The following is a 13480-nucleotide window of genomic DNA, read 5'->3' as shown; positions in this document are numbered from 1 at the left end:
CCTCACACACAGCTATACAGAACATTCATGTATTATTTGGAACATCTTAGGAGCCATGGATTCAAATTCGAAAGAAAGGTGTCTCTAGTTACAGTTGGTGGCCAACTGCATACGTTTGTGATGTATCGAGTAACTAGTCGTTAGGAAAAACAAGTGAGCAGAAAAGAACGTTCTAATTACTTACATTAATCACAGGGGAAGCCTGCGACCACTTCACAGACTTTTCCCAGCACTTGCCCACCTACCTTTACTCACCACACATTTTTTCTGAAAAAGAGAAAGCTCGTGGTGATGTTTAATAGGATTTGATTTCAAATCCACCCAAAAAATCCATGAGAAAATCAGGGAGGGAGAATGTCTCGCACCCCACGGGGGTGCCAGTATCAGTGGGTGGCTGCTAACACTGTGCTGAAGTCTCCCTCACATGGGAGTGACAGTGAAGGTTAGAGTTTGTGAAAATAGCAAAGCCAACTTTTTTTTTTTTTTTTTTTTTTTGGAAAGAGCCAGCCAGTGTTTAAACATTAAATGTGAATTGGCAAGTCTCTAAGAGGCTCCACCCTCACGCCAATGAGGTAAAGGATAACATACAGGTACATCTAACAGTGTGATTGCCTGAGACTTAGAACTTGGCCTTTCCCATTTTTCCCTAAATGAAGATGAGGACAGCCTGTGAGGTGCAGCACTGGCTCATCCCAGGAAGCTCCGTGGAAGGCAAACGTAGACCGAGGTTGAGAGCCTCCCTAGCACTCGGCACCTCCCTCTAGCACAGCACCTAACCTTCTCACTGTCCTTACTTATTTCCATGTCTGTCTCCCCCTAGAGTGTGAGCTCCTCGAGGGCAGGAACCCTGTTTTTATTCATCTTTTGTTCCGGTGCCAAGCACAGTGCCTGGCTCATGGTAGGTGCCCACTATGTGTTTGTTGAATGACTATAGCAGTGCTTCTTGGGTTGATGAGCTAATTTCTTTTGGTTTACTTTGTTGGGGATTTTTTTAGTTTGGTGTTTGTTTCACCCAGTATTGTTCATGCTTTTAGTAAACCAAAGGAAAGAAAGAGCCCTCTCAACATTTGGTATTTAATGTTGGCTTTCGTAGGAATCATCCTTCAGTCATCGTGCAGCCTGGGAAGAGACCTTTACCTGTGGAATCCCCGGATACCCAGAGGAAGCGGCGGATACACAGATGCGATTACGACGGATGCAACAAGGTGTACACCAAAAGCTCCCACTTGAAAGCACACAGAAGAACACACACAGGTATTGGAAACGCGAGGCTCACTTCATCTCTTTTCTGAAGAAGTATTAGAATGGAATGAATGCTAAAGGTGGAAGTTCTGGCTTTCCCGGGTTATTATAATAAAAGTTTTTCAGGCTTTTTTTTTTGAGACAGAGTTGGTGGAGTGCCCTGGTATCCTATGTAGCTCACAGCAACCTCAAACTCTCAGGCTCAAGCAGTCCTCTTGCCTCAGCCTCCCGAGTAGCTGGGACTACAGGCGCCTGCCACAATGCCTAGCTAGTTTTAGAGACGGGTCTCTCTCTAGCTTAGACTGGTCTTGAACTCCTGAGCTCAGGCAATCCCAGAGTTGGCCTCCCAGAGTGCTAGGATTATAGGCGTGAGCCACTGCACCCCGCCCATTTTTCAGGTATCTTAAGAGTTATAATCATCTACAGGTAGTTAGTCTTAAAGGGTGATGGGTTTGGTAATTTAGAATAGATTGAAAGTAATCCCTGTAACAGGGTCCCTCATAATCATAGTTCAGTGTTCTGCAAGGGAAAGGAAGCTTTGCTGCTAGAACAGGAGAAAGTGCCTTAATTGTCCAGGATGTGGGCTTCCTGTGAGCTGTCATTGAACCTATGTACATTATCAAACGCGTGAGATCAAAGAACTGTTCTTTATACAGAATGCATGCAGCAGTTTGATACAAATGGATTTAAAATAGAAGATTATCCTTAAAAGAAAGAAAAGGAATTTGGGTGATTTTTGTTTATATCATTGCCCGGCATGTCTGTTTTTGGGTATCTTCCATCTTGCCCAGTATCGGATATAGACAGTGAGCAGCGGACCATATAAAAATGGTTACATGGGGGAAGACAATGTGAAATTGTTTTTCGTGTTCCTGAACACTGTGGCAGCAAAATATCTTAAGGAAATCACAACAACGTTATCACAGCCTGATTGACTAGTCAGTCCTGGTGACTGATGTACCGTAAGGCCCATCTCACTTCAGACTCTCAGATGTGACATTTTAGTTCGACAGCATTTCGCCTCTGTGTGCATTTTCCCTAACTTGGAATGAAGATTGTTTTTCTGAGACTCACTTGGAATATTTATGCAGAGAGGAATCTGGGGCTTGGAAGAGAAAAGGGAAGGAAAGTGTCTGGCAGTTTACAAGTGGAGTTTCTCAGTGAATCCTGGGAGGAGGCAGAGGAAGCTCAGGGGAAGTCAGCCTACGTACAACTGTTGTTTTGCTTTGGGGTAATATTATCACAGAGAGAACTGAGGGGGACAGCCTTGTGTTCAGAGGAACACCCAAACAGCAATGCCTGATCACTTAATAAAAGCATCCCTCGGGCTTTAATGGGACTTAGAGGAGGCTGTTACCAACTTTAAACTTACAGTTAAAAAGACATTGACTATTAGGATAATAATTCTGATGTGGGAAAGATGGCTTTCTGTGTATATTCTCTGTGGTGAAACGGGTGATACAAATTCTGAATATCTCATTAAAATGCTAAGGTTTCTAGAGAACAAGGGGTGTTAAATGGGAATTAGTTTTTGATAGTCAGTATCCCTCATTACTAATTTAAACATGGAAGACTGCCATAACACCGGTTTTGTTTCTAAGGGCCTTCATACTGGCTCTCCCTGTCATTTCCCCATAAGGGTCTTCTGTTCCTCACTGTAAATTATCCTTATCCTACTGGAAAAGGTTGCAAAAACGTAGCTTCGGACAGAAGGGGAGAAATGACTATTTTCAGCACTTCTGAATTAAAGCAGTACACTGGGCATAATTGTTATGACTAAACAAGAAAACAGAATGTTGAAATCCTAGCTTTACATTTTAAGAACGCTCAAAATCCTCCCTCCCCTTTGTAGGGAGGGGGACAGAGAGCCAAATAAACATTAAGAGAATTGATTCATTTGTTTTCTTGCTTGCCTGTTGTGGTTTTGAAGACACCATGTTATTGAAGGACAAATAGACGAACGGATCTTAGAAATACTACTTGTCAAGCATTCGCTCATATATCTTCACTGTCTTTACAGGAAAATCAAACAGTTTTCTTTTTCCTTTTTGCAGGAGAAAAACCCTACAAATGTACCTGGGAAGGCTGCACATGGAAGTTTGCGCGGTCTGATGAACTCACAAGACATTTCCGAAAACACACTGGAATCAAACCTTTCCAGTGTCCAGACTGTGACCGCAGCTTCTCCCGTTCTGACCATCTTGCCCTGCATAGGAAACGCCACATGCTAGTCTGAATGCCTCTGTCTCCTGCCTCAACACGACCCCCCACTCACCTGGCTCTCTCTGTCCTCCCTCCCAATGCCTAACACATTTTTTACATGTACATTTTAATTTGGATTCAGCTGGTCTGAATCTCAGAATTTATATCATTCAAAACTTCCATATGGTCAGTAGTAGCTGTTCTCTAATCCTCCCTCTCCTTACCACGGGTCAGACCTAAAGAATGTGAACACTTTTTTTTTTTTCCGGGGATGCTAAGCAAACCCTTCTTGTAGATACGTTTAATGTAACGAGAACAAGGGAACATGTCAACTAACGTAACCAGTTATCGGGTTCTCCATGTATTCCTCAAAAGAATGTCAAAGTAAATGTATTAGAAATACAGTATGCAGCCTGCTAGTCCTTGCCAGAGACATTCATACCTCTGTGCCCTGTGATCACATTTTATTCTTGACAGCGGAAAGAAGGGTGGTGTCTTTCACCGGTTAGCTAGAAGTGTATAGCAAGATTTCAAGCTAGCGGAGTCTTTCATCGTTCTCACAAATCTTGTCAGCCTGGATTTATCACTTCATCTGAATGAATCAAGTTCTTTGCCCTCCTCTGTGCCTGCAGCTGACACGGAGGTCTTTGCCACCATTGGGAGATGAGCCAGAGCTTTTGGTTTAGGTCGGTGACGTGTCTCCTATTTCAAGGGATGGATGCTGTGCTTTCCTAGCCTGGAAAGGAGCAGGGGGCCATTGAGGTCGGGGGGAGCCGGGGAGGCAAAGGAGGAAGACGACCATTCCTCCTGAGCTAGGGGTTGTTGGTGAGATTTCAGCATTTGGGTAGCTGTGCAGTGCTTTTCCAGAGCATCAGTCTCATGTGCATGCTCAGCCGTGCAGAACCGTGCTGCAAAGCCAAATACCAATGGGGTCATCCACGCAGCTATCTCCATTCCTACGATGTCCTTAATAGGAGAGGATCAGGCATTGGATAGTAGGGACTCCACAAAAATATTTGCTTAGTAACAGTACAAAATCTTCTGGGTAAGAGTATGGATGGTCTTCTTTTTTTCTTTTTTTGGATGGTCTTTCTTTTACCCAACCTGCATAACAGCTTTATTGTAAACAGGGAAATGTTGAGTGGTACTTGTATTCCCGTACAAATTCATCACATAGCTTTTATACAAAAATTCTTCTGTGTGAGCTGTAAGGTGCCAAACTGGCTGTCATTTGTGTTCATGACACATATCATAAAGAAGCATCTGCTAATGCTTTAGTAGATTCATTGAATTGAAGCCCTGAGTGACACTATTTGTAAATATGATTAGTTGTGAAGCACACATAACCTTTATTTTGGGAATTTCTGAAAAACAGGAAACCAGAGATCAGGGATTCATATAAAGTTTACTGGTAGGGCTGGCAATTTACTACCACTGTCAAGTATCAGGACAAACTGAAAATAATGACTTATGTTTGTGTTGAAAATACCACCATTATTGGGGTAAGATTTCAAAAGCAGGCTTTTGAGCACCATAGTCAATGTTAATAAAAATTGATTTATGCATAGAAATGCCGTTGGTCTTGAATTTGAAGAAAATGGGCAACAGTGGTTAAATGTAGGTGCATATAAAAAAATGCCCTTTCATCCCTCTTGAAAGAATGAAGAGAGAAGAATGGAATCTTGAACTTCCATCCCAGCCACAACTCAGGATCCAATACAACCTTAACTGGGAGGAACACATTGTTTAAAACACCAGCGAATGAGTTGACTCTAGAGGCCTGGGAATTGTGTGGGGAGCTTGCTTGGATGATGCTATGTTAATAAAAATTGTAGAGACTGTACCAGAAGGGTCCAGCGCGTCAGCCCCGTAAACCAACTGAAAGGAGATGGAGTTGAGAAATTTATTATCTTGGCACTTGGTTTTGATTTTTTGTTTTTAAGCACTGCAGAATTTGTTTAGAACATTCAGACATCCTGATTGGGCTATTTTTTCTTCGTTTTTGTAACTAAGATAAGAACTGGGATAAAAATGGCTCTTTGAAAAGTAGATATTGTCTGTATTATAAATGCTTAGTCGCATTCATCCCAAAAGTGTTCGTTTCTGGAAATGGTTCTTCCACAGCACACAGAATCAAGATGGAAGGCAAGGAACTTTTTTGTTATGATGGAGATAAGTTGTTTAGGTATGTTCCAACCCACACTGAAGGGAGGAAAGGGGATGAGAGAGGACAGAATTGATCTTTGAATCAACTTTGAGTCCAAGTTTAGTTAACAGCTTTAAGAGTTCTCATGAAACGTGATGCATTTGCTATGGCATATTTAAATGCTCAAAAGATAGGCAAGACCCCGCAAAGTCTCTTAACATTGTTTAGCTTGCTTAGGTTATGGTAACAGGTCAGAGACAAAGATCCATTTCAATTTTGGAAAAACAACCCCGAGAAGCCATTCTCTATTCCCATGCTGGTCTATATACTTTCGTTACCAATTGGCATTACCAAATTTTTCTTATATATATATTTGTATTTTACTATGATAGTTGAGAAATTTAGTCTGTTAGTCACTTTTAGCTGTTATTGTGGAAGACCTCAAATACAAGATGCCCTTGAACATGTGGTTTTAATGATGTGCCATGTTACTATCAATGGTGATTTTCATTACAATGTTTTACATTGATGAAAATGATAAGTAAACATGAAGTTGGTGTCATGTAAATTTTGTTTGTTATAAAGTTTCTTCAGTTATTACCCACGTGTCATCTTGGAGAAGTGAGAATTAAATCAGAATCTATCATATTTTGTTACTTTAAAATGTGAATCTACATGATAAATGGGCATTAACATTCTAAATCGCTTTGTTTGGAGAATGCGTTAGCAGCATAGCTATGTTCAGCTAAGGAGATGCTAAATCCACAGAAGTTTCAAGAGCCTTGGAACAGAATTACAGGGAAACTATATGTATATTTTATTAAACACCCATCTGCACTATCAGTATTGCACTAATGTGGAATTTGAAAGACTATATTGCTGATACTATACTATGTGTATCTGCACATCATTCCTGATTAGATTGTTTTAAAGACAATCTTCAAGATCTAAAATTTGAAAAGAATTTGATTTGAAAATATATAGTTGTCTTGAAGGAATTGCTGTCGTACATGAAGTTGCTCAGAGTTGTCTATATTCTCTTGGTCAAGGTTAATTTCTAAGTTGATTGCAAATTCATCTAAATAATACATTTACAAAGCCATTTTACATGCATTAAACGAGGGCTACAACAATATTGTTTTACAAATACTAGCACTTTTGTTTCCTGTTATGTACTTAGTGTTAGAGGGTCAAAATAATCTTTTGGCTTAGCATCTCTTAAACTGTACCTGCAAGTATAGCAGGACTATTACATTTACAGTACTTTAATACTTGTATAAACTATGCAGAAATTTTTAATAAAGTGTAATATATTTTATAAGCTAATAAGACTGAATGGGTAAAGGTTTTTAGCATGCATTAGTATACTTGCAAATACTGAGACATTTTGGTAATCTTTCTTACTAAAGATGTGAATGTTTAATGTACCTTCTGTTTCTACTCTGTAGTCCAATGGGAATTCAGTAATGACATTTTGTCATGTCAAACTGTGAACATAAATTTGTACTGTACAGTCCTCATATACTATATACAGTATGCAATATATGTATTATATACTTGTTAATAAAACCATCAGAATATTAAGTGTGATCATGTGAGTACTATATATGCAGTGATCACTAGGAACAGAAATGTGCAATGTAAGAGCTCCTGCTTTGAAATTTCCAAGCAAATCACTCTTTGATGGGTAATCATTATTAACAGAGGGGAAAAAAAGATCCAACTGGGGGCAGCACCTGTGGCTCAGTGAGCAGGGCGCCAGCCCCATGTACTGATGGTGGTGGGTTCAAACCCAGCCCCTGCCAAACTGCAACAAAAAAAATAGCCGGGCGTTGTGGCTGGCGCCTGTAGTCCCAGCTACTGGGAAGGCTGAGGCAAGAGAATCGCCTAAACCCAGGAGTTGGAGGTTGCTGTGAGCTGTGATATCATAGCACTCTACCAAGGGCGATAAAGTGAGACTGTCTCTAAAAAAAAAAAAAAGATCCAGTTGGAAGAGGCACTAACGTTCAACTCAGCCCTAAAGCAATGTCCCTGTCTTTTCTGGAAACAGCCAACAGGGAGTCTTCTAAGCTCAAATCATGAAACTGCAGACTGTAATACCTACTGCGTTCTTATTTGTTGTTTATTACCACTGCCTGCTTCCATGAAGAATTTTCAGTGCCTTGTATTAAAAGACACATGTATAATACTTTAAATTTTTAACTAGGATAACATCAGGATTCATAGATTGAAAAGTAGGGAATTAGGAACAGGACCATAACTGCATTTAAGTAAATAGTTCAGGGGAAACATTTTTTAAGCCTCCAGTAGCCATGTCCCGGGACATAGCATCATGGGAATGGAGTCATTTAGTTCTTTTGTTTAAGTCAAAATGTAATAACCTCTCTTCTCTTCTCCCTGCTAACATTGAAACCAAGATACTGGCTTGTTAGATCCCAGCAGCTTCCCCCATCCTGGACTTCATTTTAGCGGAAACTCAAAATAATGTCTGGCCAGCAGTTCACCCTGACTTACCTTTGCAGGTTGGAGAGTGGAAGGTCAGGAGAAGGCTAGGTTAAATTCAGCCTTTGGAGCACTCCATCAGCCTTCTCCAGGGAACTTCACTGCTTTTATACTGAGTTGTAGTGGACTGCAAGCTCAAAAGCAATTGTGTGTGACTGTTAAAGGAGCATCAGCTTCAATTAGTCCAGTTGACTGGCTATAATCCTCCCACTCTGTTTCTTATGGTTGGTGTAACACTTGGTGAGTTCAAATTAAGACCTGTTCTTCTAGGAGGAATTGTTACAAGCTGGATTCTGCCCAGGTAAATGAACAAGGTGTGACAAATGTAAATTCTATGAGAAACTAAACTCTTCGAGGAATGGTTAAACAAAGCAAGGATATTTGACACAAGTAAAGGTAATATTGCCGGTTGCATTCATCCCTCTGTATCTGGAGGTTCCATGGATTCAACCCTCAGTGGATTGAAAATATTCAGGGGGGGAAACAAATAAAGCAATGATATAATAGTAAATACAAATAGAAACAGTGCAACTATCTACATACCATTTATATTGTATTAGGCATTTAGGTTTCATAATCAGGGAAAATTTAAAGTATATAGGAGATTATGTAGAAATACTATACCATTTTATATAAGGGCCTTGAACATAGAAAGATTTTGGTATCTGTGGGGGTACTGAAAGCAACATACCCTTCCCCGCTGGATACTGAGGGACAACTATAAGTGCTTTCAGGTGGAAGGAAGTGGGATTCAGAGTCTTGCTGTGGAGTAAGTTATCAATTATAGTATGAATTAAATAAAGAAGTGGCTCTATTCAGAGAAGGATGGTGTTAAAAGATAAACTTAGGCACATTACAATTTTAAAGAGTTTATTTGAGCAGACAGCAATTCATGTATCAGGCAGCAACAGACCACAAGTGGTTGGGCTCCACCAAGGCTGCTGAGGGGGAATGCTTATAAGCTGTTTCCAAAAGCAAAACAAATTATTTGATTGAAGTTGACAGTCCGGAGTTAAAGACTAATGGCAGTTTCCCCTTGGCAAAAGCTCTATGTTAGTTGGCAATTTCTAATTGGTTAAGCCTAAGTTTTATTTTCCTGGGCTATGATCATTCACTCTGGGGCTTTGGTTTGCTGTCTCAGCTTAATGCCCTCCCAATTAATTTGAACAATGGGTTGAGATGGTAGTAAATACATATAGATGTATAAGTTAAACCGTTAGAGACCAGAGTGACCAGTGCATATGCACAAAACTCAACAATGAATTGCTCTTCAGGGAACATTCACTTTAAGATGTGTAAACCAAACCTGTTACCATTTCCGATTTTCTAAGCAGATCATAGTCCCAGTGGTTACTAATGATGTATATGCAGTGATACCCAAACTAGAATGACACATGCTTATACATTAGAATTATTTTTAAGGGAGGGGCCAGTTCTCACCAAGTCTAGACATGTTTATTGCTTTGAAGGTTTCTGTTTTGCATCCCTGCAGGCACCCTGAGTGATCCGAGTTAAGAATAGAAGACAGAAACTCGATCTTCAGGCTTCTGAGATCCTGTCCCTCCCATACTGTACACATTCACGGCATGGCATGTTTCCTCCTCTCTCAAGACTCAGGAACTCCATCAATCCAAGGACTTGGCATCTAAAGCACTCGGGGACAAGAGGCTCTTGGGGACTTTCAAGCCTCTGCTGATCTGCTCCAAAACAGATGTCATCTGCCATAAAGTCCAACAGCTTGTCTGGCCGTTACACACCGCCATGGCTATGTGGTCCCTCAACTAAACTAAAATCCTGCCCACACCTTCAAACCAGCTTTTCCAATGACATCCTCAGTGCCTACTTCTTGCTCAACACACTTGACCCTGCCCTCCCTGGCGGTGCTCATCATACACTATTTGTTCAAAATTCTCTTTCTCACCAGAATAAGATCCCCGCATCTGGGCTGAGACTTAGTTGCCCTCAGCACACACACACATAGAAAGCCTCGGTAGATAATACAGGGTGCCCCAAAAGTTGCCCATAAAGTCATTACCCAGAGGGAAAATGGGAAATTATAGCTAAACGTCATGAGATAATCACGATCAAGACAGAACAGCAACCTCAACTTTGGTGTATGTGGCCCGTTCCCTACCCACCGTATATATATGGCTCATATATACAGAGTAGACAAAGTTTGTGTGCAATTTAAAATAAAATAGTTTCATTTCATTTTAACAAAATATGCATCTGTATATATGCACCTTTTTTTGTTTGTTTGTTTGTTTGTTTGTTTGAGACAGAGTCTCACTATGTTGCCCTCGGTAGAGTGCCATGGCGTCACAGCTTAAGCGATTCTCTTGCCTCAGCCTCCCAAGTAGCTGGAACTACAGGTGCCTGCCACAATGCCCAGCTGTCTTTTTTGTTGCAGTTGTCATTGTTTAGCTGGCCTGGGCTGGGCTCAAACCTGCTAGCCTTGGTGTATGTGGCCAGCGCTGTACTCACTGAGCTACGGGCACCAAGCCATATATACCCCTTTTGGAGTCTGGCTTCTATTGCTCAGCATTTGGTATTTGAGATTGAACCATGTGGTCACACATCTACTAGCTTGTTCCTTTTAATTATTAAATGTGGATATACCACAAAATGATTATCCTTTCACCAGTTGAAGGATACTGACAATTAAGTTCACAAACTCATCCTAATAAAAGTGCTCATACACATTGCTGAATATCACTAGTCACTTTCCAGGTGCTCCCCTGGGGAAGCTTTGCACTGACATGTAAACATTTGTTTACGGGTATTAACATTTTTGGTTCATTTGTTTTTGTGTTCATTACTCTTGGGTAAGTGCTTATGAGTGGGATTGCTGGATTGCTAGATTTTGTGGTAAGTAAAAGATTAGCTCATTAACAAATTGCCAAAGGCTTCTTCCAGAGTAGCTAAACCATTCTGCATGTCCACCATCAAGTGGAGAGTTCCAAGTGCTTACAGACCTCCCCTTGGTGTTGTCAAGTGTCTTTTCTTCAGCCTGATGGGGGAATGGTATCTCACTGTACTTTTAACTTGCATTTCCCCTCATTACTTATGGTGAACATCTTTTCATGTGCTTATTTGCCATCCTGTATCTTCTTCACTGGAATAGTGGGATGCTTTTTTAAACTGTGTGCCCATTTTGTATTGGATTATTTCCTTTTTTTTTTTTTTTTGATAGGGTCTAGCTCTGTCACCCAAGCTGCAGTTCAGTGATGCAAATCAGAGTTCACTGCAGACTTGAACTCCTTCCTGGGCTTACGTGGTCTTGAGGCAAGAGCCTCAGACTCCCAATAAGTTGGACTACAGGCATGAGCCACCACCCCCAGAGAATTTTTTTATGCTTTATAGAGAGAGGTCTACAGACTGGCCTCAAACTTCTGTCCTTAAGCGATCCTCCTGCCGCAGCCTCCCAAAGTGCTGGGATTATGGATGTAAACCACCATGCCAGACTAAGATTTCTTTATTACAAATGGTTTTTTCCCATTAAACAGGCTGGGCACGGTGGTTCACACCTGTAATCCTAGCACTCTGGGAGGCCAAGGCAGGTGGATTGCTTGAGCTCAGCAGTGGGAGATCACCCTGAGTGAGAGTGAGACCTCTAAAAATAGCCAGGCATTGTGGCAGGCACCTGTAGTCCCAGCTACTTGGGAGAATCGCATGAGCCCAAGAGTTCGAGGTTGCTGTGAGCTATGACACCACGGCACTCTACCAAGGACAACAAAGTAAGAAAGATTCTGTCTCAAAAAAATAAATAAATACAATAAACAACCTGAATGGAAATCTCTATCTCATAGTGCATTTCTGCAGAACCTGACCTAGATGTGCACCAGCTGGCACAGAGGCAGAAAGAAATGGCCCCTGTCTCCCTCTTTCAGAGAGTGGTCTGGTGAGTCAAGCAAGTGGTAAGCTTGCTGCTGGTAGATATTATTACTAAATGAATTCTCATTTTATAGCTTATTTTAAAGAGCTTCAATTTTAAATTTTAGATATTTACATATACAATTTGATCTTCATTTTCATTCTGGCCCCAGGTCTCACAAATACTCTTCCCTCTTTATTTCAATTATATAGGATATCCCAAAAGTCAATCGCCATGCATAAGGAAAATGGGAAATTGTAGCTAAATGTACCTTTATTTATAAAAATGTTTATTACAAAATTTTACAAAGAGATGGTCAACAGGTAGAGAATATTTTGTAAATATTTCATAAAATGGTGACTTTTAAGACACTCTATATTTGCATTTTATAATATCATCTTGTATCTGGCAAACCAGCTGCGCTATCCAATTAGTTCTATTATTTTGGTTGATGCTATTGGTTGTTTTTTGTTATTGTTATTGCAATAGCTACAATATTAACTTTTATTTCCCCCCTCAATCCTCTTATTTCGTATCCTTTTCTCTTTTCTATGGTAAATTATGCAACCCCACGTGAAGTGTTAGTGACATCCTGTCATATCATGATCCTCAGGGAAGTACATCTAACATTTCTCTAATAAGCGTGCTTTCTGTTCTAGGATTTTTAGTATATAGCCTTTATCTGGGTAAAAGAAGTTCCTTTCTTTTTCTAGCTTTCTGAATGTAAATAAATATTGAACTTGCTCTTCATTAATTTAGACACTGGTGATTGTTCTCCTTTAAACCATTAATATGGTGACAGTGATAGATGTTTTCAATGTGGACTCATATTTGCATTTCTTTCTTTCTTTTTTTTTTGAGACACAGTCTCACTTTTTCACCCTCAGTAGAGTGCCATGACATTATAGCTCACAGCAACTTCAAACTTTTGGACTCAAGTGATCCTCTTGCCTTAGCCTCTCGAGTAACTGGGACTACAGGCACCTACCACAACACACGGCTATTTTGTAGAGACAGGGTCTTGTTCTAGCTCAGGCTGGTCTTGAACTCATGAGCCCAGGCAATCTACCCACCTTGGCCTCCCAGAGTGCTAGGATTACAGGCGTGAGCCACCACACCTGGCTTGCATTTCTTATATAAAGCCCACTTGTGCACAGGATATATAAATATGTATGTTTTAATAAAATGTAAAATTTGGTTAGCTGATGCTTTACCTAGGTTTTCTTTTTTTTTTGAGACAGAGTCTCACTCTGTCATACCGGGTAGAGTGCCATGGAGTCATATTTCACAGCAACCTCAAACTGTTGGCTTCCAGCAATCCTTTTGCCTCAGCCTCCTGAGAAGCTGGACTACAAGTTCCCACCACAACACCCAGCTAGTTTCTCTATTTTTAATAGAGACAGGGTCTCACTATTGCTCAGGCTGGTCTCCAACAACTGAGCTCAAGCAATCCACCTGCCTCAGCCCACCAGAGTGCTAGGATTACAGGCGTGAGCCACCACGCCCAGCCAAGG

At 40.7% G+C, this 13480-nt stretch overlaps 1 protein-coding gene across 4 annotated transcripts in view; it reads left to right on the top strand.

Moving 5' to 3' along the window:
* The window catches only part of KLF3 (KLF transcription factor 3), a 36252-nt gene extending 29078 nt beyond the window's left edge, over nucleotides 1–7174 (top strand). For all 4 annotated transcript variants that reach the window (XM_053577708.1, XM_053577706.1, XM_053577707.1 and 1 more), the window contains exons 5-6: nucleotides 1094–1254; nucleotides 3297–7174. In XM_053577708.1, coding sequence (XP_053433683.1) covers nucleotides 1094–1254; nucleotides 3297–3478 — 343 coding nt within the window. In that variant the 3' untranslated portion in view covers nucleotides 3479–7174. The remainder of the gene's footprint in view (nucleotides 1–1093; nucleotides 1255–3296) is intronic.
* The last annotated feature ends 6306 nt before the right edge of the window (nucleotides 7175–13480 follow it).

The sequence above is a fragment of the Nycticebus coucang genome, chromosome 23 (assembly GCF_027406575.1).
Source record: "Nycticebus coucang isolate mNycCou1 chromosome 23, mNycCou1.pri, whole genome shotgun sequence".
Lineage (NCBI taxonomy): Eukaryota > Metazoa > Chordata > Mammalia > Primates > Lorisidae > Nycticebus > Nycticebus coucang.
Note: the sequence above shows the minus strand (reverse complement) of the source record. Positions and strands in the feature narration are given on the sequence as shown.